Source organism: Patagioenas fasciata, chromosome 5 (assembly GCF_037038585.1).
Source record: "Patagioenas fasciata isolate bPatFas1 chromosome 5, bPatFas1.hap1, whole genome shotgun sequence".
Taxonomy (NCBI): domain Eukaryota; kingdom Metazoa; phylum Chordata; class Aves; order Columbiformes; family Columbidae; genus Patagioenas; species Patagioenas fasciata.
The window spans coordinates 16,425,373-16,449,446 of record NC_092524.1 but is presented as its reverse complement, the minus strand read 5'-3'; the positions used below and the strand labels follow the sequence as shown (position 1 = coordinate 16,449,446).

General features: G+C 39.7%; 1 protein-coding gene across 10 annotated transcripts in view; it reads left to right on the top strand.

Moving 5' to 3' along the window:
- The window catches only part of KCNQ1 (potassium voltage-gated channel subfamily Q member 1), a 404,259-nt gene that overhangs the window by 121,666 nt on the left and 258,519 nt on the right, over window positions 1-24,074 (top strand). For all 10 annotated transcript variants that reach the window (XM_071808985.1, XM_065839685.2, XM_065839683.2 and 7 more), the window contains 4 exons: window positions 19,303-19,429; window positions 21,161-21,239; window positions 22,229-22,325; window positions 23,291-23,431. In XM_071808985.1, the coding sequence (XP_071665086.1) occupies window positions 19,303-19,429; window positions 21,161-21,239; window positions 22,229-22,325; window positions 23,291-23,431 (444 nt within the window). The remainder of the gene's footprint in view (window positions 1-19,302; window positions 19,430-21,160; window positions 21,240-22,228; window positions 22,326-23,290; window positions 23,432-24,074) is intronic.

The window sequence follows — 24,074 nt, the reverse complement described above, 5'->3', positions numbered from 1 at the left end:
AATCGAACATGTTCTATCAAGCGGCTGTGTGCTGCCGCTGACCTATTACAAGTCTGTAAAACCAGTGGAGGAAGCGCCACAAGGCACTTTAAACAATAGCAACGAGCCCAAGCGGCAGCTGAGGAGATTGAGGGTTGGGCACTGTGGTTAAAGTTGATGAGGTGCAGGGCTGGGAGAAGCTCAGCCCTACCTCTCCCACTTTATTTCCTCAGTCTGATGGAGAACGAGTCGAGACAACAGCTGGTAGCTGCTGTGTGCCCGGCTGCGGAGTGGATGGGAAAACCCATCTCCATGGTAACAGAGAAGGCATCGCATGTGCTGCTCCTGCTCAATCTGGGGAGTAGCTGGCTAAAGACATCTGGTCAGTGTAGCCAGTTCTCAGGGGAAATTAGCTCACTTCCTCTGATAGTAACCACAGAAACTTTGGACTTAGTTTAATAGTGTGATGCTGAACATGAGATAGAACTGACTGGTTCAGCAGTTTCAAAAGTCAAAGATTATCTAACTACTTTCAAATAGATATTTTTTTAAGGAAGGCTGTTGTTTGTGCTCATTCACTCACCCCCTGCTCTTCCCCATGGTGATGTTTCTGTCTAATACGGTGGTGATTCTTCAGTGTGGGGTGGGTTTTAGGAATTTAAAGGCAGTTTTCTCTTTGTAAATATTTATTTCTTTTGCTTACGTGAGCTCTTTTTATTATACAGTGAGCCCTCTAAGCCTTTTATCTTAGTGGAGCTCAATCTAGTGTGAGATACTGTCTGGGTTAACATACTATGACTTGTACTCTAGAAAGTTCACTCCCACCCCCAAAATCTTGAGTCAATTAACTCTTAACTATTTCCAAAATAAATATTCTGAACAGCTCATACAGCTACAAATAAACCTCAAATTAACTGGTGAATATGTGTGGAAGTCTTGAGCTATTCAACATCAATGAAATCAATTACAGGTCATTTTTTTGTGTAAAATACAGGAAAATTTTTGCAGAAAAAATTCTGCATCCATAATGCAGAGAATATACTGAGGATATGGTGGTTGTGTGTGTTGTTGATTTTTTTTTTTTTTTTTCTGTTTACCATAACATCTATTAGCTCATGCTATCATGTGTAACATTCAGAAATGAGGAGGAAATTGAAGAATGGAAACTTTTTTTCCATTTGCACATGAGGACATCACTATGTATTTCTCATGTGCCAAAAATGAATTCAGTGGACAATAGCTTTTCTGGAAGTATAATGCATGCAGAAAAATGTCTTATAAGGAGCCAAAGAGCAACATCCTCTGCATGTGGGGCACAAATTAATGCTTGATCTTCCACTGCTCCCCACCCACTACTGACACCTACTCCTGGTTGTAACTATTTGAACTCAGTTGTTTGTTGTGACCATCATGAACTAGGAAATGAAAATGCGTGGACAGCCATCAGCCTGAACTGTTTGTCTCCCTTTATGGAGGACCAGAAGAGCTGTCAGTCTTTCAGAAGCCCTACCCATGATTTCTGTTTGAGCACATGTGGTTGAATGAGAGAAGTGTGTTCAGCTCTGCTGGACAACAGCAAGAGATGATTCTATAGAGAAAAAGAACTTCTAGTTGCCATAGTTCTTAAGAAAGATCAGGGGAGCCTAAAGGTCTTAACAGAAATCTGAGAAATGCGTATAATAAAGGGGCCTGAGCTTCTGAAAACAAGTCAGACAAGTGCAGCAGATGTTCAAGGGCCCCAGGTGGGTTATATAGATGTTAATAAACCAGATGAGCTGAAATCAGTTAATGAAAGGAGTTTAATCAATCTGGGTTGATTCGAGAAGTGACTGCATGATGAATATGCAGTCCTTAGTGAATGAAGATTCGTTGGTTTGCTTTATCTGCTGAGCTCATGCTCCAATGAATCGAGAGTTACATCTCTCTGTGGAGTTAAACCATTGAAACTAGGTGTCACATTTTTTTTCCCCAAAATGCTTCTCTTTCCTACCCAGAAACAGTCGTGTAACAATATGAAGGAGTATGTGAGTGGGTGGTGGTAGAGAGAACGTGGAGGATGTATTTTCCTGTTCAACTCTGAACTTCATATTGAGTTTCATGGCGATTGAAATCTCTGTGAAACTGAAAAATAAACCTCTTGGTTTCATAGTTTTAAAAAAATTCTTTCTGAAAGTGATTTGCATTTAGTCACATTTTTGGTAAACACAGGTTTTAGGAATCAATGGGAAAAATTCTACTTAATCATTAAAAAAAAAATTAAAAACTTATTATGCTTAGGGGCTCTTGAAGTGCATGGTTGTTTGCCTTTTGGAGTTTTTTTGTTTGTTTTTATGAAGTCAAATGGGTTCCCTTGAAACTTATAGAATCATAGAATGACCTGAGTTGGAGGGGACCCACAAGGATCATTGAGTCCAACTCCTGTCCCTGCATTATGACAATCCCACGGTTCACACCATGTGTCTGAGGGTGTTGTCCAATCTCTTCTTGAACACTGTCAGGCTTGGGGCTGTGACACCTCCCTAGGGAGCCTGTTCCAGGGCTCTACGACCCACTAGGTGAATAACCTTTTCCTAATGTCCAACCTAAACCTCCCCGGCATATCTTCCTGCCATTCCCTCAGGTTCTGTCATTGGTCACTAAAGAGAAGAGTTCGGTGCCTTTCCCTCCTCCTCCCCTTGTGAGGAAGCTGTAGACCACGATGAGGTCTCCTCCAGGCTGAACAAACGAAGTGACTTTAGTTGCTCTTATACGGCTTCCCCTCCAAACCGTCCAACAACTTCATGTCCCTCTTCTGGATGCTCTCCAGTAGCTTAATATCTTTTTTATCCTGTGGTGCACCGAACTGCACACAGTGCTCCAGGTGAGGCCACACCAGTGCAGAGCGGGACAATCACCTCTCTGCCCAGCTGGCAATGCTGTACTGGATGCACCCAGGACACGGTTGCCCTCTTGGCTGCCAGGACGCACTGTTGGCTCATGTTCAACTTGCTGTTGACCTGAACCCCGAGATCCCTCTCTGCAGAGGTGCTTTCCAGCATGTCATCCCCCAGTTTGTATGTACAGCCAGGGTTGCCTTGTCCCAGGTGCACTTGCCCTTGTTGAACTTCATGTGGTTGCCCAGTTTTCCAATTTGTCCAGATCCCCCTACAGGGCTTCTCTGCCCTTCAGAGTGTCAACAGCTCCTCCCAGTTTTGTGTCATTGGCAAACTTACTAAGTATTCCGTCAAGTCCTGAGTCTAAGTCATTTATGAAGACATTGAAGAGTGCAATAAGTCTTCCTGAAGCTGGATGTTGATAAAAATTAGAGAATCCCAAGGAGCTTGATTATTAACATGAAATCTCTTCTCAAGGTGTAGAGAAAGTTTTTTTTTTTTTTTTTTTTCTCCTGGGCTCCTTAATTTCACAACACTTTCAGGAAGTTTAAATCTCTCCTGACATACGTGACCTTCTGATCTGCCCAGATCAACTAGTGGATTGGGGAGTTTTGAGAAGGAAACTGGAGGCAGACAAAGTAATCACACAGACCTCTCTAGGGAGACCAGACCAAAAATAGAAGCCCCTCATAAACCTCTCTTTCAAGTGAGAACTGATAGTAATATCCACTGCTGTTTATACCATTGCTCCAAGCTGAGAATACTTTTTTGGATAATTCTAAGCAGTTCTTACAGGCTTACTCTGAATTTTTTTCACAGCTTTTAGGTGTCTAAAAGTTAGGTTTAGGTATTCTAAGCCAGCTGCATAGACTTTCCCTTCATGGAAAAGGACAGGTATTCCCAAAAGCGTAGTTTTTTTACATCTTAAGGTGCCTAGGATACTTGAGATGAATTTTCTTTTGTATGTGCCTGTTTCCCCTATTCAAGAGCTTGGAGTTTTGATTCTCCATGACGTCACTTTCTAGCCACCCAGTTAATACTAACTTAGCTAACACTAGTGTTGTTTGTGTAATTGTTTTGTAGTTACGAACATGCTTGAAATAAATCACGTGTGGTCACAGAGGTTTTTAAGAGTTTAGCTGGTACTTGTAATATGGTACCATTACATTTCTGATGTCAGCATATATACAGGCTTTTGTTTGTATTTTGCTTTTAAAATGCATAAATTGCTGATTATGTGGCTCAATACTTAGATATCTGTGGTGTCAAGGTGTAATCTTCCCTTGTCAGCAAGTAGGTTCAACTGTGCTTGTTTGTTGTGAACTGCAGTTTGCTTCCAGGGTCTTCCCTCTACTTGGATGGGAATATTCAAGTATAAAGTGATATACAGTGAATGAGGTGTCAGAAATCAGCTTCGTGTGATGTAGCACGGCCAGCTTAGTGTTAAAGCCTTGAGATGAAGTCTAATCCCGTGATCCAGATGAAACAAAATGTCAGAAATATTCTTCCTGCCAAAACTCTGAATAGCTTCTTTTATCATTGGGTCCTATGATTGTGTTGGCTCACAGGCAGAGTTGCACAATATACTGAGCAGCAGCGAGAGGTACAACCTGAGCAAAAGAGGAGCTTCTTGGCTCTCCAAGAGGAATAAATACTTCAGTGGGGTTCCTTTGAGCTTGAATTCTAAACGACTTATCTTTGTATTTATTTTAACCGTAAAAAAAGTTGAAGGTTGAAAAAAAACCCCAACCTGTTTTCCCTACTTTAAAGAGTAGAAGGAACCACAGAACATGAAGCAAAGTTAAAAGGAACTTCTTGAATGTTGTTAAGGTGTCCAAAAGTAGTCTTCAACTGGTACCAAATCTAATGCAGCTGCAATTTCCATGGAAAACAGTGCAATAGCCAGTTAGTATATAAATACCTCCGGTTTGCGATAGATTTTTATTATTCCCCCTCTCCCCCACCCCCTCAAAACTTGTTCACCCTGTTCTCCATGTTAAATAAATGTATTCATGTTTAACACTATGCTGAAGAATGAAGCAATGAAACATGACTTCTTATAGCGATACTAGGAGTTGTGCGGTGGTAACTACTCGGTGCTGCACTGAGCACTGATTGCTTATTTTACAGCCACCATTGTTTGCTGTCTTCCTAAACATAAAAAAATAATCAAATTCATTGAAGAGAGAATGCCTACAGCCTGTACATAATCCACTAAGTGTTTAAGAAGACAGCTTTCATAGTGTTCTTCAGGGTGATTTAGCATGCAACATGAACACCCTTCATGTCTCCATAGCATGAAATATTCGTTACTATTATTCAAAAGGTGTGAAACCACAGATAGTATTACCAGAGAGTTTTTGCCACTTTCTGAGTACCATAAAACATACTGTTTAAATAGGCACAGCATTTCTGGCTTTAACAGTATGCCATGTGGGAGATATAGTTCATGATAACAGAAGTTTCGAATATATCATGCTAGGGGCAGATTTCTAATGAGGAAAGCTTTATTGATCAACTTATTAAAACATGCAGTCATATCACCAGCCTTAGTGTCCCAAGTGCAATAGCTTATAAATATTCAAATACCCAGTTATGTGACACAGCTGTACCATACTTGCATGTCTGGTAGGTTTTCTTCGGCCATCCAGCTGAGGAGGAAATGCACATTGCACAAAAAGCAGTCCCTTATGTGTTTTTCTAGTGTAATGTAATTGTTATTAATTACACCCTGAACAGTATTAGCAATTGACACTTTTGTATGAAGTTAGATGTGCAATGTGTTATGTGTTCAGGAGAGGGGAAACATGAGGTTGTCATTAAAGTATTTTTTAGCATCCAGGCACGACAGACCCACTTGTTTCATCCACTCGCCAAATGGGTGAGTTTGGTTTTGCTGCCTTGCTTCCTTTGGCAGAGGAGGGCAGGCTTCTCGTCCCAGCTTCCATGCTTGAGCCACCTTCACTGATGCTTTAACAAAACTAGAAAACTCTCCAAACTGAACTGCAGTTTAAGTAGCTTCTTCCTTCTGTAAGATCTGTAAGGCTGGCAATTTGACAGTTGATCATTTCTCTATGACTTGGCCACTTGAGATATTATTTCTTTTGTGAAGCCATTAAAAAAAGGATGTAACTCAATCTCTTTACATGCACTATTCATGCATCAGTGTTTGGTTGTTGTGCATCAAGGCTCCCTTTCCCCGCCTCCCCCCTTATTCCTAGAAAAGAACTTAGTCTGGTGATTATTTATTTTGCATATTGAGAAAATATGGCTTTAAAATAGTGTTTTACAGTGTAAATAACATCACCTTGCAGTAATAACAAAAAATGTCTGATATTTCAGTTGTTTGTCACATAGAGTGGTGGCTTGCATATTGGGTTAGTAAATAGTAAGGTTGGTAGCTTTAGAGCAGGGGTGTCAAACTCATTTTCACCAGGGGCCACATCAGCCTTGCGGTTGCCTTCAAAGGGCCAAATGTAATTTTAGGACTGTATAAATAATGTATGAGTAGTAGGTATACTACATGTATATGTATTATACATGTATAAATGTAACTGTCCTAAAATTACATTTGGCCCTCCGAAGGCAACCGCAAGGCTCCTGTGGCCCCCGGTGAAAATGAGTTTGACATCCCTGCTTTAAAGCGAGGAGTCACCTTTCTTTAATGTAACCTCTTGCTTACTTTATTTCTGTTACGACAACTGATATGGTTTTCAGTTCTTATTAGTTCCTCTGTTGCTGAACAAGTATCTTTTTGGGTGGAATGAACATCTTTGGTGCACTGGGTAATCTTAGCTCTCTTCTTTGGCAGTAAGACCTTTGTTGTCCAGACTAGACTTGGAGTTTTTATTAAAATCACATATGACACAATGGGATCTTGAGAGGCTTAAGTAGGATAGGCATATGAAAAACAACTTTTTGGAACTGACTGTTGTGAACTACAGAGATGATGTAAAGGGAGGACTGAAAAAATGGATGATCTTTTGACATTAAAAAAATACATATAATTACTGACAGAATTTGTCTAGCTGTGGAGTAAGACTGCCATTTGCTTTATCCCATAAGATACTGGGAAAAATGTTTGGAAATTGGACACTTCCAACGATGTGTTTAGTTTAACTGCTAATTTAGGCAACAGTAAACCTCAAATCAAAGAGAAGGTCCTAGAAAATTCAGCTATTCCTAGAAAACATTGTACCACGAATCACCTGGAAGTACAGCTCACATGAAGAATGGATGTGCCTCAAGCTTTAGAAAAATCAGTGCAGTAGTAATGCAATAATAAAAAGTCCCACTGCACTGGTACCAGTCGGATGTTCTGATATGTTAATGCATTTCAAAAACCTAACCAGTGCTTTGGTTCTTCTAATAACACATATTTCAAAGTGGACTCTAAATCTATCCTGGATTGCCCAATGTTTCAGCACAGAAAAGGCTCCTCTGTCTGTAAACCATGTTCCTTGTGCCCCTTCCTTTAAATTGCAGTTGTTTTTCCCTCTTCAAGTACCATTCCACAGAGGAGAATCTTCTGACTGGCTGGCTCTTACTTGCTCTATCAGCTGCATGGTAGCCTGTGTACAGCTGCAGAGCTTTTAGTTTACTCTTGACATGTCCTAGGTATTGCTTTTATAAGGTCTCTCCTTTTCCAAAGAGTTTTGGAGTACAGTGTTGCTGAATTCTGCCAAATATCAGTTTGGGTTTTCTTTTGTTAACTTCATTCCTTATAATGCCTGTTAGTTTCCTGAGGTGTTTGATATCTTAAAGCTCAGACCAGCTGCCACGGAGAAGGCCGTGGCTTTTCTAAGAATTTTTTCTTCCAGCAATGAATAGTGCACTTGTCCTTTATTTGTAAAGGGAGCAGGGGAAAGGTGATAGTGAGTGAAGGGAGTTTCACAAAGCTGGAGTTCTCCTTTCGTAACTTTGAATTCTGCAAAGAGCTGCCTCTGTTGCACCATTTATTTATGTTGGACCCGAAACTGAAAGAAACATGAATCCAAGTAAAAATATAAGTCTTTGCACATAACGGTAGCTTGGTTAATGGTGTATGCAACTTCAGAGAGATTTGGCTTATATCTTCCTTTTGCAAATGTAGGTTAAGTTTGGTTCGGTTGGAACATTATCAAAGCTCTAAGGAGAGTTTGGACTGAGTTACTCATGTGCTTTGGTTGATATAAATTAACTTCTAATTTTGGTGTGCTGTAATCCTGATGCGCTGAATGATAGTGGCAACTGTGTAATACTCACTGATTGGAACAGGCACAGGAAATTGGCACCGGGAGGAAACTACTTTCCTTCAGTATGTGGAATGTATTTGGCACTTAGCTGAAAATGCTGACTTTGTTGCCTTCGGTTAGGTTTATTTTGCATGTCAAATAATTCTCCTCTCCTCTTTAACAAATTTTAGAGGCAAATGTAAAATGCTGACTGAATGGACTGTGTACATATGGCATCTGAGAGGTTTTTTATTTGCTTAAACTAGCACATGTGTCTTCCTGTGAGGAGTATTAAGTGCCTGGACTACAGGTTTAGTGTGTGACTGTTTTTGCAGCTGTGTGGAAGAGCGTGATGTGTATTCCCTGGAGCAGCCCTGGGAGAGAGCTCAAGTATGTTGAGGCAAAAGCAGGTTGTGTTTATGGTAATGTCAAACAGAAATATGGCACTTGAACTCTTATCGACGCTCAGCCTGATACTGGTAACTGAGCAGTGGTTGCCCAGGTGTGTGAAAGGAATGCCCCACTTCTAACCACGCAGGATTTTGTTTCAGAACTTGATGACTCCATCCTGCACTGCTGTCCTGCCCATCTGGGAAAAAAGAAAATCTTCTTTTGCCCTTTGTTATCTGGAGGTGGTTGAACCAGTGTTAGTCCATTTGAGATATAGTTCTTGTTAAACAGTTACTGAAAAGCATGGTCATTGCTCAGGCCAGAAATCTTACCTTTGGAGGATGAATTTTGAAAACATGCTGCTTCTAGAAAAAGAGGATGTCATGAGTATATGTAGAAGTCGAGGTAATGTCTCACTTTTGGTGACCTCTCTTCTGGAAATGTCTTACTTGCAGAACACATAACATATCCCAGAGAGGGTCCTGTAAAGCTGAAAACAGAATTGAGGAGCTGAAAGGGTTGAGCTGAGAATCCTGAAGCAAGGCTGTCTAGCACGCAATACCATTTCGTAACTCCCTTCTTGGAGGTAGGGCTGGGCAGGTGGGGGGATGTCTTGTATACACAAGAGAGGTAAGAAGTTAGAACTTCACTAGAAAGAGTTCCTCTTTGGCCTACTCTGTACTTGCTTTTGCAGGAGCAAGTTGTTCAAATAGCTCATAATAGCTCATGGGATTTAGATATGGGGGCCTCAGGATGTCGCTGTGCATATCCAGCTGTACTTCCATCCACAGTGCTATCATCTCAGTGTCTTGGTGCATTTGTGTGGGAGAGGGTGGTGAGAGTAGTCGGTTTCACTGCTTTGGAATGGAGTTAAAGGCTGCATGTGATTCGATCAAAGACTTACGAGAAACCTGTAGCTGAACAGCAAGTCAGGCTCTGATCTCTCCTTTCAATCTTCCTGACTCTTGCCTACACAGGGAACAAAGAGAGGCATTGCTACAGCTTGCAAATGTGTTTTCTCCTTTGTTTGGACTCAGGATAGTGCCCTTAAGTTGGGAGATCTTCGTAGGTCAGAGTACCTGGACTGTAGGTCATGTTAAGATGGTGCAAATGCAGTGCTGTCAACTTTGGAGGAGCAAGACGCTCAAAGAACTAGTAAAGCTGCAGAGGTCAGATTTGCCACAGAGTGGGAATGGAGGTGCCCTTGGTCACTTGGTGACCGTAAGGGGTGAGAGAAACAATTAAAAAGGAAAATTAATTCCATCAAAGCTTATTTTCTTAGAGTCCTTGTTTCACAAGTTTATAAGAGAGAGTAATGTAGTTCTTTTTATAATGAAGTAGAAAATGTATTCCCTTTCATGCCTTAAATCTGCAGATTATTCTGCAGACATATATCTTGTGTTCAAAAACTCTATACAATAAAAGAAAAAAATCACTACAATTTAAATATAAAGTGAAACCTGCCTGAAGTTTGTGTAAAATATGACTGTTGAAAAACACCATTTTACAAGAGCAAACATCGATTTAATGTAAAAGGTAATGGAAGACTAGAGGTTTATAGCTTCCCATCCTTATCAGTCCTTTTCCTCTTTTCTTCTGCCCTTTTTTAATAAAGAGAGATGAGTAAGGAGGAAAAGTGAATATTTACAGAAAACTAAAAGTTATTTTCCACTTTTCAAAACCAGTAGAACAAAAATATTTTTTCATCAGTTATCTTTCTAACTTACGTTTTAAAATGTATTTTTGCTTCGTGGCTGCTATCACAGTGTGTCCTCAAGCAAAAAAGTACATTAGTATGTCTGAAACCACTAGATTTCAAGTGTTGCTGTTACCAAACTGTATGACAGGTGACCAGACCTTGGCCATCACATCTACCATCACATTCCCTTTTAAGTACACAAAGTGAAGCTATTGCAGGTTAAGCTGGGCTGATAATGGCCAGATTCTTCTGTTGTGTGGCTCTGCTTTCAAGGAAGAGATACCCTATAGTATTTGTTTTTTCTCTGAAAGGAATAGTGTTGTAACAATGATAGTCTAAGGGCATAAGAGAAACACAGTTTGCTGGAAGACACAATAGCTTTTATTGCCCTGTCATTTAGAGCTGGAAACCACCAGGCATATACAGTCTCTTCGTGAAATCCCCCAAGAAATTCCGTGTTAGCTGTGGAGCAAAGGGAAGATGTATGAACTGCTCAGTGTAGGACACAGTGGATATGAAATAGCTTTATTAAAAATGAGTGAGGAAGGTTGATAACAAGCATGCAATAAGATACTTGACAGGGTAAAAATAATCAAATCAAGGAAATCAACCACTGTATAAATAGTGTAAATATGAAAAGTTCTCTGTAACATAAAAATATAGACTGCTTGGCTTAGACTGATTTTTTTTTTTTTAATGGTCTGTAACAGTTCCTTTCTACTTGTATTGCCATGTTGTATGTACTAATGAATGAGTCTGCATCTCTGTGAACTGTGTATGTGTGCTTAATCTTAAGTAGGTGAATAGTTCTTTTGAATTCAGTGAGATATAAAATTAAGCATATGCTGCACTGGGTAGAAGCCAGAGCATTTTTCACCTTGAAGGAGAATTCCTGTATGAATTCCTTCTTGAGATTTTTATGAAGCCCTAAAAAAGAGGTTCATGAAATAAACAGAAAGGAGTATGTTTTTTTAATCATTTTTGACCAGTGTTAGCATGTTGACACTTCTTTCTCTTGCTCACTACTTTCTGTATGAAGTCTAGCTCTTTAGCATACTTTGTGATGGGGAGAACTCCACAGTAAAACAAGTATTGTAAACTAAATGTGCAAGCCCAGCTTAGATTCTGTAAATTCCTGGTGGATATCATCAGCAACTAAGCTCAAAAGCTAAAGAAAACTGCATTAGGAAGAGACTTGTGCATGGGTGATGGTAAGGAAAGTTGTTCTAATGCAGCTGTGATCTGAGACCTTCATGTGTGTCCTGGGTTATCAGCAGTCGACGACTAAGCACCACGCAGCCACTCGCTCACTCCCCTTGGTGTGATGGGGGAGAGAATCAGAAGAGTAAACTCATGGGCTGAGATAAAGGCAGTTAAATAGGTAAAGCAAAACAAGGAATTCATTTACCACTTCCCATGGGCAGGCAGGTGTTCAGCCATCTCCAGGAAAGCTGGCTCCATCACACGTAACGGTTACTTGGGAAGACAGACACCGTAGCTCTGAACATCCTCCCATCCCTTCTTTCTCCCACTAAATATATAATGAGCATGGTGTCATACAGTATGGAATATCCCTTTGGCCACTTTGGGTCCGCTGTCCTGCCTGTGCCCTCTCCAGGTTCTTGTGCACCTGGCACTGTGTGAGAAGCTGAAAAGTTCTCGACTACCTAACAACAACTAAAACATCAGTGTGTTATCGACATTCTCATTGTAAATCCAAAACACAGCACTGTACCAGCTACTAGGAAGAAAACTAACTCTCTCCTAACTGAAACCAGGACAGTGTACAAAGTTACACCCCCGACATCTGAGGCCTTTTGTAGTCAGTGGCAAAATTTCAACTCCCTGCGTTTGGTTTTGGCTGAAACCTCTAGCGAGAAGAGAGCTAAGGAAATCAATTGAAGGCTTTTTAAATGCACCTAAGAGAATTAGGTGTCCGACTCCTATTGAAATTCAATAGGATTTAGTTGCTTGGAGCCTTTGGAAAAACTCAACCCAAAATTGCAACCCAGTAGTATTCTTTATTGGTCCCAGTGCTATTGTTCTGCGCTCTTGGCACCGGTTAAAGGAAAATAGAAAAGCTTCAGCACAATCAACTGTTCTAAGTCTGTCTCCTAGTAGGCATCCCTTTTTGTCAGAACATTAACATGTAAATATTATTTCATCTTAATTAAAAACATTAATAAGAGGACTTTAATGATGTCCAGTAACTTCTTAGGATTAATTTTGAGCCTTTGAAGATAGAAATGTGATGCTGATACCATGTTTTTTGTTTTCTGTTGTCTATTTAATCATTTGGTGCCAAATATGCTTGATAAATAATTTTAGCAAATGATACTAGGCTTTTGAAAGGAAAGAACACTAAGTGTTCTGGCTTGAAACATATTTTTGAAAGGTATTATTATTTTTCACTTGAAAAGATGCAATTTACAAGATCTTTGGAAGTGAGGAGATTAAGTAGGGGGAGAAAAATCCCCAATCCTAAATAGCACTTTTGGCTCTTGCTGTTGCTCAGTAAGAGTTTATAAATATGAAAAACCATTTATCTTTTTATTTATCATCAGTACTTCATCAAGTTGGAATTTTTACTTTATTGAGCTTGGTGTCTGTCTGTTTGCCTAGGCCATCTGATTTTGCTGTTCTGTGTATCTTAGAAAACACAGTACAGCTTTCAGGAAAAAATCCTGCCTTTCTCAACAGAACAAAGAGGGGCCTCTCTATACAAAGTGAGCGAGATTAAAAGAAACAGTTGCCTTCGCTGCTGTTGATTTGCATACCCTGCTGGGGCTGTACACAAGTGCTGTCTGAGGCATTTTGCGAGCCCTTATGTGTCAGGTGAACAGTGTGCTGGGAAGGGGACCCCAGCTCTCTCTGGACTAACTTGTAGCCTGGTTCAGTTTCTGCATGCTGCTCTTCTCTGAATGCAAATGCAACCTATTGCCCCACGTGTGAGACACATTCTTGCTCTTTTTGACCTTTCCGTGGCAGTAGAGGGTATGGTGCATCCCTGCTCGTGAAGATGCTGAGCCTGTTTCTGTGTTGCCCCATCGAGCTCCACAGCCCTTGGTTGACGGCAAGTGCCCCATTCATCACTTTGCTTTAGCATCAGCAGATCTGTTGTCCCCTCTCTTGACTCCTTCAGAGTCCTCCTTGTCACAGCTTCTGAACAAAACTTTTGGTAGTGTCCTCACTCTACTACTGCTGCCTGAGATTGCAAAGAGGTTACTGCTCCACTTTCCTGTTGGCACAGTAGGTCTGTAGCAGAGCTCTTGCGTTGCCTTGACTCACAAATAGGTATTGGTGCAATAGTGCCAGAGGAATCTTACAGCCAAGGTAATGCTGGTTGGCATGCAGTTCCTATATAAACTATGGGAGAGCTTATTTCCTCATTTAAAGGAATTCATCCTTAAAGCTAGAATCTGAAATCAGCCAAATTTCAAATAATCATGGGAATAATGTGGTTGAACCATCCAATGACGATAAAGTAATAGAGCTTGTAATACGGCAGAAATGGGTAGGAGTCACATTCCCAGTAAAATGTTGGGGTGAGAGGAAATTCTTACAGTACAAGAAGCGTGTGCTCATGAAGCTTAAAGTCAACCTCCTCATCAGTGCCTCTTGTTTTCGTGTGCTTGTTATCTCCCTTTTATCTCATGGCAGCCATCTCTACGGTAGATGGAATAAATTGTATGATGTCTTTGATTTTTGGTTTTCAGTAGCCAATCAACATAACATAATGATATGCTGTGCCTCTTTGTTCTAAAACAAGTATTTTACCCCTTATGCTTATGGAGTTCATTGAAAAAAATCTGGACTCAGAGTAGAGGCATTCTTGTTCATAACAGGTTTCACATAACCTCATCTAATCTTCTCACATCAAATGGCTGCATGGACTTATGTGATGCTCCATGACCAGTTACAGTTTTGAGGTCTACAGGCAGAGCCTTGGCAAATATATTCTCTATGCAGATGCTTTCTCAACCTCCAGAGACAGTTTCTTTATCTGTTAAATAGCTGTTGTTATGGTGTCGTGATCCATTCTGTGTCAGGATTTTGTTGTGTGTGGTTTTTTTGTTTGTTGTTTTTTGTTTGTTTGTTTGTTTTGTTTGTTTGTTTTTTTTTTCCCCCAAGCTATTAATCTGTCTAATTACTTAAAAACATCTTCAGCTAAGTTTAGGGACTCTTTCCTTCCCTTTGGAGTTGCTACTGCACATTATCTTGTAGTGTGGATGTTTGGTGCCTTCCAACATTGTATTGTAGCTCTTGCAATTTGCTGGGGGTGGAGTAGTAAAAGAAGGGCTTTTCAAGCTGTGTTTATTAGCAAAATAAAACAGATATTCATTTTGCTAATATACTCATGTGTATTTGTTTTTATCAGTCTGACTCTCCAGTCACACAGCTGATCAAGTCTGGTTCCTCCTTCATTTATTACAGTCCTTTCAATAAGTAACTTTCCCCTGTTGTCCTCTGATGGGACTTTCTCATTCTTTTGCCTAATGGCATTCTGAAGTTTGTGAAGGCAATTGTTAAAGTGTCCTTATGCATAGCATGTCCAGTTCTTGAGTGTAAGTTAAACCTCATACATGGGCTTTCATCACAGTTGTTCTTTGAGCCCTACTCTGTGTGTTCCTCTTATGAGCTTATTATGAAATTGTGATTAATCCATGGGAACTGTGGAGATATGGGCTGTTATGATAGGTAGTATAGGTATGTTTGTCAGGGGACTGTGTTATTATGGATCCTGCCTAAGTTCCTTCGTCAGTTGATGAGAGCTGTACTTAAGCAAGGTCATTAAGTTATGATATACCTGTCCCAGGCTGAGGATGATTTCTTTGTTTTGATGGCTCTTTCACTATACTTGAAGCGGTTCCCAAAGCTGTTCATGTAGTACCTGATCAACGTGCTTCTATTTCCGTGTCAAAACTGTGAAAGCGAGTAGTGGGGTGCACTGAAAAATCTGTTGTGAGATTTCTGAAATGGATCACACAAGCTGACCCCATTTCTGCACCAATGAGAACACAGGCTCCTTTACTGGTCTTTATGAGAAGCATTTCATTCCCTGGCATCTGCTAAATGTCTGCCTGGAGATCTATTGTAGTTTCACCAAGCACTGTATGTACCACAGTAGAAATGGCCAAGGCTTGTTACACTAGTCGTATCTACCTGTTCCTTTTAGTTGAAAGTGTTGTGAATTTACATATGAGAAGTTGCTCACAGCTGAAGAGTTACTGACACTGATAGAGTTCTTCAAGAAAGGCGACCTACATGTGTATCTCATGTTCTTCTTCTTTACCTTTTTATCCAGAGTTCCTCTGGTATTTAGCTGTGTTGGGATTATGTGGCTGAGAAGATATGAAGATACAGCATTAAGTGTATGCCTGGGCTGAGCAGGAAGGATGGCAGAAGTGAGGGTACCATGTACAAATCAATAATTAAAAGAACAAAGTCTCTCCTTTTAAGCAAGAAGGCTTCTGTACACCCACAGTGTGAAGGTACACAACTCACATCTCAGAGGGCTCTTTTTACCATGTCAGTGTAAGTGTTCTATCTCAGTGTTGTATTTCTGTTTTCACCTGGTAGAGAAGAAATCACAATTAAGTTACATAGGGTTGAGGAGGTCTTTACACAGTGCAGTTCTTGTCTGTCCATAATTTTAACCAAAAACACTTCTCTACTGGGCTTTAATTCTCACCTCCACTAGCGTCTTAGAGGCAGTTATTTTCTCTGTATTTTTTTTTTTTGCTTTTGCTGAATGTTGCTTTGTTTTTTCTTTCACTCATTCTTTACTTTTTCTCTGTCTGCTCAGCACTTTATCCTTCTGTTTTCCTATGTTACCTTCTCTAAGCCATGTTCCAGCCTAGCTGATTCATTGTGAGAAATACCACCTTTTATACAGTGTACTTAGTAGGTACAGTTTGGGAGAAAGTATCAAAGAAACAGTGGACCAAATGAATTTGTGGTAGAACTCAGATTTGCTGAAATTCTTTGGTGTGAGGCTTTGCTGCTCTCTGCCAGGGTAATTCCTGTTAAATGGAATTAGCCCAAAGTATCACCAGCATAAATGAACTCACAATCAGGTTGGCATCCTTCTAGTTAATGTAAAGTTTTATGTTAAGTTGTTAATTGGGAAAATATAGGCAATATTTTAGTAGCTCAGGAGGCATAATTTTCTAATGTACTTTGTCCTTGTTGTCTGCAAGTTTCTGGCTGCTAATATAAGCGTGTACCAACATAAATTTATCAGCCTCCCCCACCCCCAGGAGACTACTTATTAGACTTATGCAATGCAAGATATTAAAAACACTTCTGTTTGTCGCACAGCCTCGGGTAGAGGAGGGGGAATTTGCCAGTTGCTAATGGATACCTGGAGTTTTTGTGTATGACCATGAAGAACAGCTTGTGCACTTTCACCCCCGATGTTCCCTGAATAACTTGGGTCTCATTTAGGTCAATAAGCCTTTATCAAAACGTCAGGAGTGAAAAATGTGTCTTGGTGTAAGCCGACTGGTCGTTCCCTCCAGTCATCCGAGTCTATAGGACAATCAATGTTCTCTGAGCTTGTCTGCATGTCACGCAAAGCGCTGGGTGACAGTAACCATTGACTGCATGGCTGTCGCATTGTCTTGGGCACAGCCCTCATTTGCATACTTGCCGTTGTGCCTCTTGCCAATGAACCAGGGACGGCCTTTAGAAAACATAGGCGCGCAACTCCAATGCAAATGCCCTACGCAGAGAATACACGCTGCCTTAAAGCACAATCCAGGCTTTCACTTCTACCTTCTTGCTATAAAACTGAAACTGTGATCCTGACAAGGCCACGATGCCTGCTCAGAGTGGTGTTTGTGGTTTCATTGTGCTAAAACATTAACTTTTCTCTGGGTTTTTCTTTGCCTACCAAGGTAATGCTTTGTTTTGCTTTTGGTGAATGCCTTTGGGTATATCATGAAGAGTATCTGTGCTATCACGTATGATACGAGGCCATACATCCCTTCCTCAAATTAGTTATTTTGAATGAAGGAGAGTTTTTGCTCCCTGTATGGTTGCTATTGTCTTTTGTTAAGGGAGTTTCCTCTGTGGCAGTGGTGAAGGGACATGTACTAGCCTTCTGCATACAGAAGAGTATTTGAATATTAGAGTTTATTGACCAAGGCTGTGAAACGAGTATGACCAGCTGCCTAGAAAATATGGCCTCTGATGCTTAATTTTGCTTTGACAAATCAACAGCACCTCATGTAAAGCAGTGCTCATAATTTTGCCATTCACTCTAGGTTTGTAAATGACGTAAGGTGAAAGTGGACAAAGGGAGATTTTATTTTGTGTTTGAAGCTTCTTTCATAAGACAGGCTTAAAGTGTCTGTTGCAGATGCTGTTTCTTTAGATTTATGGCATTTATTATGGCTTTATTTCATTTAAAAATATTTAATAATAATCCAAATTAAAAAAAGTGGAGGCTTGTGGTGGATCCTTTCAGAATGAAGCTGTAGAAGAGATTCTTGGCTAGGTTGAAGTGTCTTAGCTTCATGTTTATTACAACCAATGATCTGGACAGTTTCAGTGTATCTTGAAAATCTAACTGGAATACAAGTGATTCTAAACAATTGCGATAGCTGTTCTGCTGCATCTGACGTCTTACACAGCTTACGAGATTGTGAAAACTAATGGAATGAGTCCTGGCTAATGTTCTCCTGGCTTTCCTAGAAGTGTCATGGAGTTGAACTTCAACACTGTAGTGCTATGAGATGAACAGTTTGTTAGGCCACCAGAAGGCTGCTGTTTTAGAGCCACAAAAATTATAGCAAAGTCAACTGATGCAGGACATTTTCTTTTGCCCTCTTTTTGCTGTATACAGACCTATTATTTTACTCAGTATTCAGGCAATGTTTTATGCATTTTTGAAGCTAATAATATGTCTCCCATTTATATTGACTGGGCTAGGTTTGTATCCTGGTTATTTCAGTTAATTTAGAAAATAATCATAGGTACCATCTTGAGTCCAATTTGCCATTCTGTTACGAAAAACAGCAGTGAACCATGCAGACACGTGAAGAGTCTGGATAAAATGTTCAGCAGCGTGTCATCGTCTCTGCAGTAGCTCTTTATATTAAATCACTCTATGAAATAAGCAGTTTATTCTCTTAATCTGCATTGTCCTATGTAACTGTGATTCCTTATGGTTGGTTTCTTTGCTTTACTCTTTCCATATACCATGTGGTGTTTGTTTTTGATGAGAAGCCACTGTTACCGTTACCATTAGTAGGTTTTGCTGTTGGCTCTGGTAGAGAATATGACCAGTTGTTAGTCAAGTTGGGCAACAAGGAGGTATTGCAGCTCCCTGATACTTGAGGACACTACACTGGGTGTGCAGTGCTCAGCCGGTCTGTAGAACAGCAAGGTTTAGCTGCGCATTGAACAAGTTCCAAAATGGACATAATTGTACCTCTGTCTAATCAACAAGAAAGTAAGATGCCTCTGACATCTGTCACTTTGTAGGCATTTCCAAAGTCATACTTTAGGGTAGGTCTGTGGTTAACATGTAGTTGATACTGGTGGTGTTTCAGGACTCGACTTATGTTTCTGCTGAAGTCTCTAATTGTTGACAAGAGGGTAGGACAGGCGTGCTCGAGATCTCACTGTGTTTTCAGTGCACCTGGAGACTGACGTGGTGGTAACGGGTACTAAAAATCTTCTTTCAGTCCATGTGAGATTAAAGGAAGATGGAAAAAGTATAAATAAGAGGGAGGCTAAGCTGATACGGTAAATGGAATGTGAAGCACACCTCTTCCTGAAATGAAATACGCTAGCAAAATACTCATCTTCTGAGTACAGACTCTGCTTGTTTTCTTTGGCTCTGTCAGGAAACCTTTTGTTTGAATTAGACCAAGTGAATCACACAGAATGGTTTTCAGTTTTAGTACGTGTAGACAAGCCAAACTGCATGCAATTAAAGTATTTAAACTTGCTCTTAATCTTTTCTTTCTTTACTCTTACAGGTTTTCCTATGTTACTTTAGATATTTTTGGTATAGTTGATTTCTTCTTACCTTCCAAATTTTACATTTTATTTTAGCATTTTTTTGTATTACATTCTGAAGAAAGGTGAAAGACATACAATAGAAAATTAACCTAGTTTCCCGTCTTGTTTCTTTTAGGAAATTGTATTAGTGGTATTCTTTGGAACAGAATATGTGGTTCGGTTATGGTCAGCGGGATGCCGCAGTAAATATGTTGGAGTATGGGGAAGGCTTCGTTTTGCTAGGAAGCCTATTTCAATCATTGGTGAGTATGTACAGCTTGCAAAGTTGATGTAAACAATGAGTAAAACTTGTCCTTGAAAGTTCCGAGAAGTGGAATTTCTGTAGTACTTGAAGCCAAGTTAGGGCAAGAACTCTTGTCATTAGAGTAAACGTGGATCTGAATTTCCTTTCAGGAATCCATGGCACTGTCATCTGAGAACAAATGTAGCTTGGTTTGTTTTTCCAGAAGAGCAGAGTGTTTTCTTTTCACAAGTGATCTGAAGCTTTGCCAGAAATAAGTCTTGGCCCTAGTCCTGTCTCCTGTGACCTCAGAATCCCAGACACTGTATAATAGCTACAACGGTATTTTTTGAAGATACTGAATGACCTTTCGTATTCCCAGCAGTCATTTGAATAATTTATTATGCATTTATTTTGCACTCTAATTGAGCTACATACTGCATAGTGGAACATGATAGATGCACTATAGTTACTTTGTGTATCTGTTGGATTAAAATACGTTTTTTTCAGTGATGCATTTGGAACTTGGCACCTGATTGCCCTTGACATTCACTGCAGTTGGCTTCCTAATGTGATTTCAGTGTTCATAGAAATTACACTCATATATTCCATATATATCACAAGCCATGAGATTTTTTTTTTTTTAGAATGCTTGTCATGCATTTAATAATTTCACTGAAAGAAACATAATAATCCAAAATCAGTCTGTATTTTGTTAGCCAATAGTAAGGGAAATATGTAAAGACCCTTGTCCTGAAGCACTTAAAATATAAATGGATTAAACAAACCAGATTTTGGAAGAGGAGTATTGTTATACAAGTATAGTAATTCTTGTTCTGTGACATAGTTTTTTCCACTACTCAGAAACTTTGTTGTTGAGTGGAGCGTATAGTTTTTCATAAACTAGCTACAGTTTTGCTGAATATAAATTACAAAATTTTGTACCTGGACATTTTTACAACCGTTAAATAGATTAGTTTAGCTTCCCTGTGCATGTATATAAATAACAACTGTATCTCAGATGTGACTGCAACTATAAAATGACTTTGACTGCATCTTTGCACTCTGTCCACAATCCATTTCTCATAAGTCATAGAACACTAGGGATTCTGAAACATCATCCGATTTATTTCAGATTGGAACACACAAAAAAAGTTTGACTTTCACAGATACGTATCAAGCACTATTTCGTTCTCCAGAATACAGAGATCCTTTTCAAAATTAACTGTGCCTGAGGCAGCAAGATTTAGAGTACAGTCCTAGTGTGAGGACTGACTTAAACTAAATTAGCTTCATAAACTAATTCAAATTTTTCTCTCCCTCATCAAACCTGGACGAACGAAATAATAGTAAGGCAATTGTCTTATATATGAAATAAACCCCACCTCTCTCAATGGATAAAATACTGTCTAAAACAGCAGTGAAAATAAGATGACAGATAGAAAGTACTGAAATTCCTCATGGGTTATAGCTAATTATAATAAGGATTCCAGGCTGCTTTACAGTAACTCATGTAATTCTCGTCATTTATCTAGAATGTGGCCATCTTGGACCTATCCCAGTAAAACCTTCGTATCCTATCACACAATTGTATTTTCTTCATATGTTACAGTAGAGATGTCTTAATATAAATAAAAGTCTGAATTTGGGGTGACTGTTCAAATTGTTAAAGTAATATTTGTGTTGGTTCTAGTAACAATCTTGCAGAAGTATTGCTGATAACTTATTTTTTCAATTGATCTTTATTTTCCAGATTTAATTGTAGTTGTTGCTTCCATGATAGTTCTTTGTGTGGGCTCTAAAGGTCAAGTCTTTGCAACCTCAGCTATCAGGTAATTTTATGCAATAAAATAGTGCTGTCTGATCAAGGTGGGTTGGTTTTTTTTTCTCCCTTTTTTTACCTCCTGTTTCAATTTTTGCAGGAGAAAACAAATCATGACTTTGGAGTCATGCAACAGAGCAGATCACCAATCATGTATGGGGGTGAAACAATCATCCTGTTAGCATAGGGGAGATAACATTTTGTGTGTGGTGTTTGGTCATAATTGAATGCATTTATGTCTGGTGGGGATAGAGGTGCGCACACCCCCACCTCCTTTTGCCGACTAGGTGGGTTCTACCCAAATCCTATTTTACTTTTTTGTCTCTGTTTTAAAGCATCTCTTTCATGCTTTGTGTCTCTGACGTCTTCAAGCTGTTTGTTCTTAAAATGCCTGGGGTTAGTGGTTGTGAATTCCTGATGGACTGAATGCACCTCGTGCTCAGGAAGGTCACACCACTTGGTTTTCTTGAATGAGGGGGTACATGGCTGTGTACTGTGCTCTGCGCACTAGCTGCAGCGATGCTCTAGGATTGCAGTTACTCTCATAAAAATAATATTTTAAGATATTATTGGACTGTCTAGTTCAGGTTGCCTGTGAAATTCCTCAATTGTGAGGAATTCAGATCCTTAGTTAACCGTTTCTGTATGGTGTTTTTTGTACATTGTTTCCCATCCTGGTGAACAGGTCAAATATGAGTTGACGAATGGTTTCTAGAGTGTTCAGTTTGTCTCCAAAATTCCTAAATTCTTGAGTTACCCTTACTAGCCACGTGTACGAAGGCCTGTCCTTTCCTTGTGCGATCTCCCCATGCTGTCAGCATAGCAAACAGGATGGAAGATAGGTGAATGGAATGAAGAGGGACAGACTGCAAAGTCTAACATAAAATACTGTGTCTCTCTCTTAAAATGGTCTTTTGGAAGAGACAATCTTCCCTTCTCTGCCTCTGTTTCTTCTCATGTATCTTTAGTCTCTTCATTCATTTAAAAATTGTGTTCCAGGGGCATCCGTTTTCTGCAGATCTTACGAATGCTGCATGTTGACCGTCAGGGTGGTACATGGAGGCTCTTGGGATCAGTAGTGTTCATACACAGACAAGTAAGTTTGAGTAGTCTGGGGAACAGCATAATAATTGATGCAAAACTTCTTATATTCAGAACAGCATATATGCAGACATGCTGATGATGTTAAATATATTTAGTGTGGAGACAGGCAGTCATTTACTTTAACAAAGTATGGTTGTTCTGCCTTGTTCAAGGGACAAAAAGTTCCTAAATGATGAAAAATATTCACATCCGGTTTGGCAAACTTTTGTCTTGTAGTTGGACTGAACCACAAAAAAAGATACTTCTGAAAAGTAGTGTGACTATTTCTAAAAATATGTATCTAAATTCCAAAGTTGTATTGAATGCAGCACTGTCTGAAGAAGTTACTTCATTACTTTTTGGTGACCAAAAGGTTAATGAGTCATTGCCTGGAGAAATGGAGACTCACGAGAGACCTCTACAACTACCTGAAAGGAGGCTGTAGCATGGAGGATGTTGGTCTCTTCTCCTGAGTAGCAAATAATAGGACGAGAAGTGACCTCAAGTTGCCAGAGGAGGTTTAGATTGGATATTAGGAGAAATGTCTTCCTGGAAAGTATTGTCCGGCATTGGAACAGGCTGCCCAGGGAAGTGGTGGAGTCACCATCCCTGGAGGTGTTTAAAAGACGTGTAGATGAGGTTCTTAGGGACATGGTTTAGTGCCAGAGTTAGGTTATGGTTGGACTTAATGATCTTCAGGGTTTCTTCCAACCAAAATGATTCTATGCTTGCAAGTGAGGAGGTTGTTTTGACTCTGTTTGAAATGTGCTGAACCAAGTCATTAGCTATGGTGTAAATTCTTTCACCGCTGAGCTCAGTGGATTTTTGTTAATTTACACAGCCAACGATCAGTGTCAATGTTTATTAATTGCTGGAATTACATTCTTCTGTTCTATTTATCTTTTAGAAACCATCAATGGTAGGTAATTGAAGTGTCTCAACAATATCATAATGCCCTTATTTTTATTCTCTTTGCAGGAACTGATAACTACACTCTACATTGGATTTCTGGGCCTGATTTTTTCCTCGTATTTTGTGTACCTGGCTGAAAAAGATGCTGTAAATGATTCTGGAGAAACAGAGTTTGGCAGCTATGCAGATGCCCTGTGGTGGGGAGTAGTAAGTATAGCAATTTCATGTGTACTAGAAGTACTTAACATCTTCAAGTGTGAAGGTCAAGCAAGAATGGAGTTAGAACAGCACTATTGAAATGACCTCTTCTTGCTTCAATACAATTCCTGGTTTTGTAGTTCTATGGAACTAAGAAAATACTGTAGATGATCAGTGATTGTATTTGGTGTTCTTAGTGTTACGTGATTCAAAGTGATCAAATTATGAGATGTAGAGACACATGTTCTTTTTTCTTTGTCTTGTCTTCCATTCTGTTGTAGTAATTACTACTTGCTACTTTTCTCATGGAAAGGTTCAACCTTTTAAGGTGGTAAGAATCTTGCTAAATTAAGGCTAGTGTTCTAAGGCTTTTTTTTTGTATGTGTTTGGGGTTTTCTATCTGTCCTTTATTTTGAAAACAAACAAACAGATATCTGTGGTCTGCCGTTCAGCCTGGGACAATAATTCCCTCTTTATTCAAAATGGACTAATTCGAGAACAAGGAACATCTGAGACACTTTAGAAATCCAGGCACAGGACTGTTTTAAAGTTTATTACATTGCTTAGTATCCTTTTGTGACATTTGTCTGTGCTATGTTGACACACCATCATGTTCAGAGATTTCTCAGGTTTCTCTGAGGTGCTGCCACAC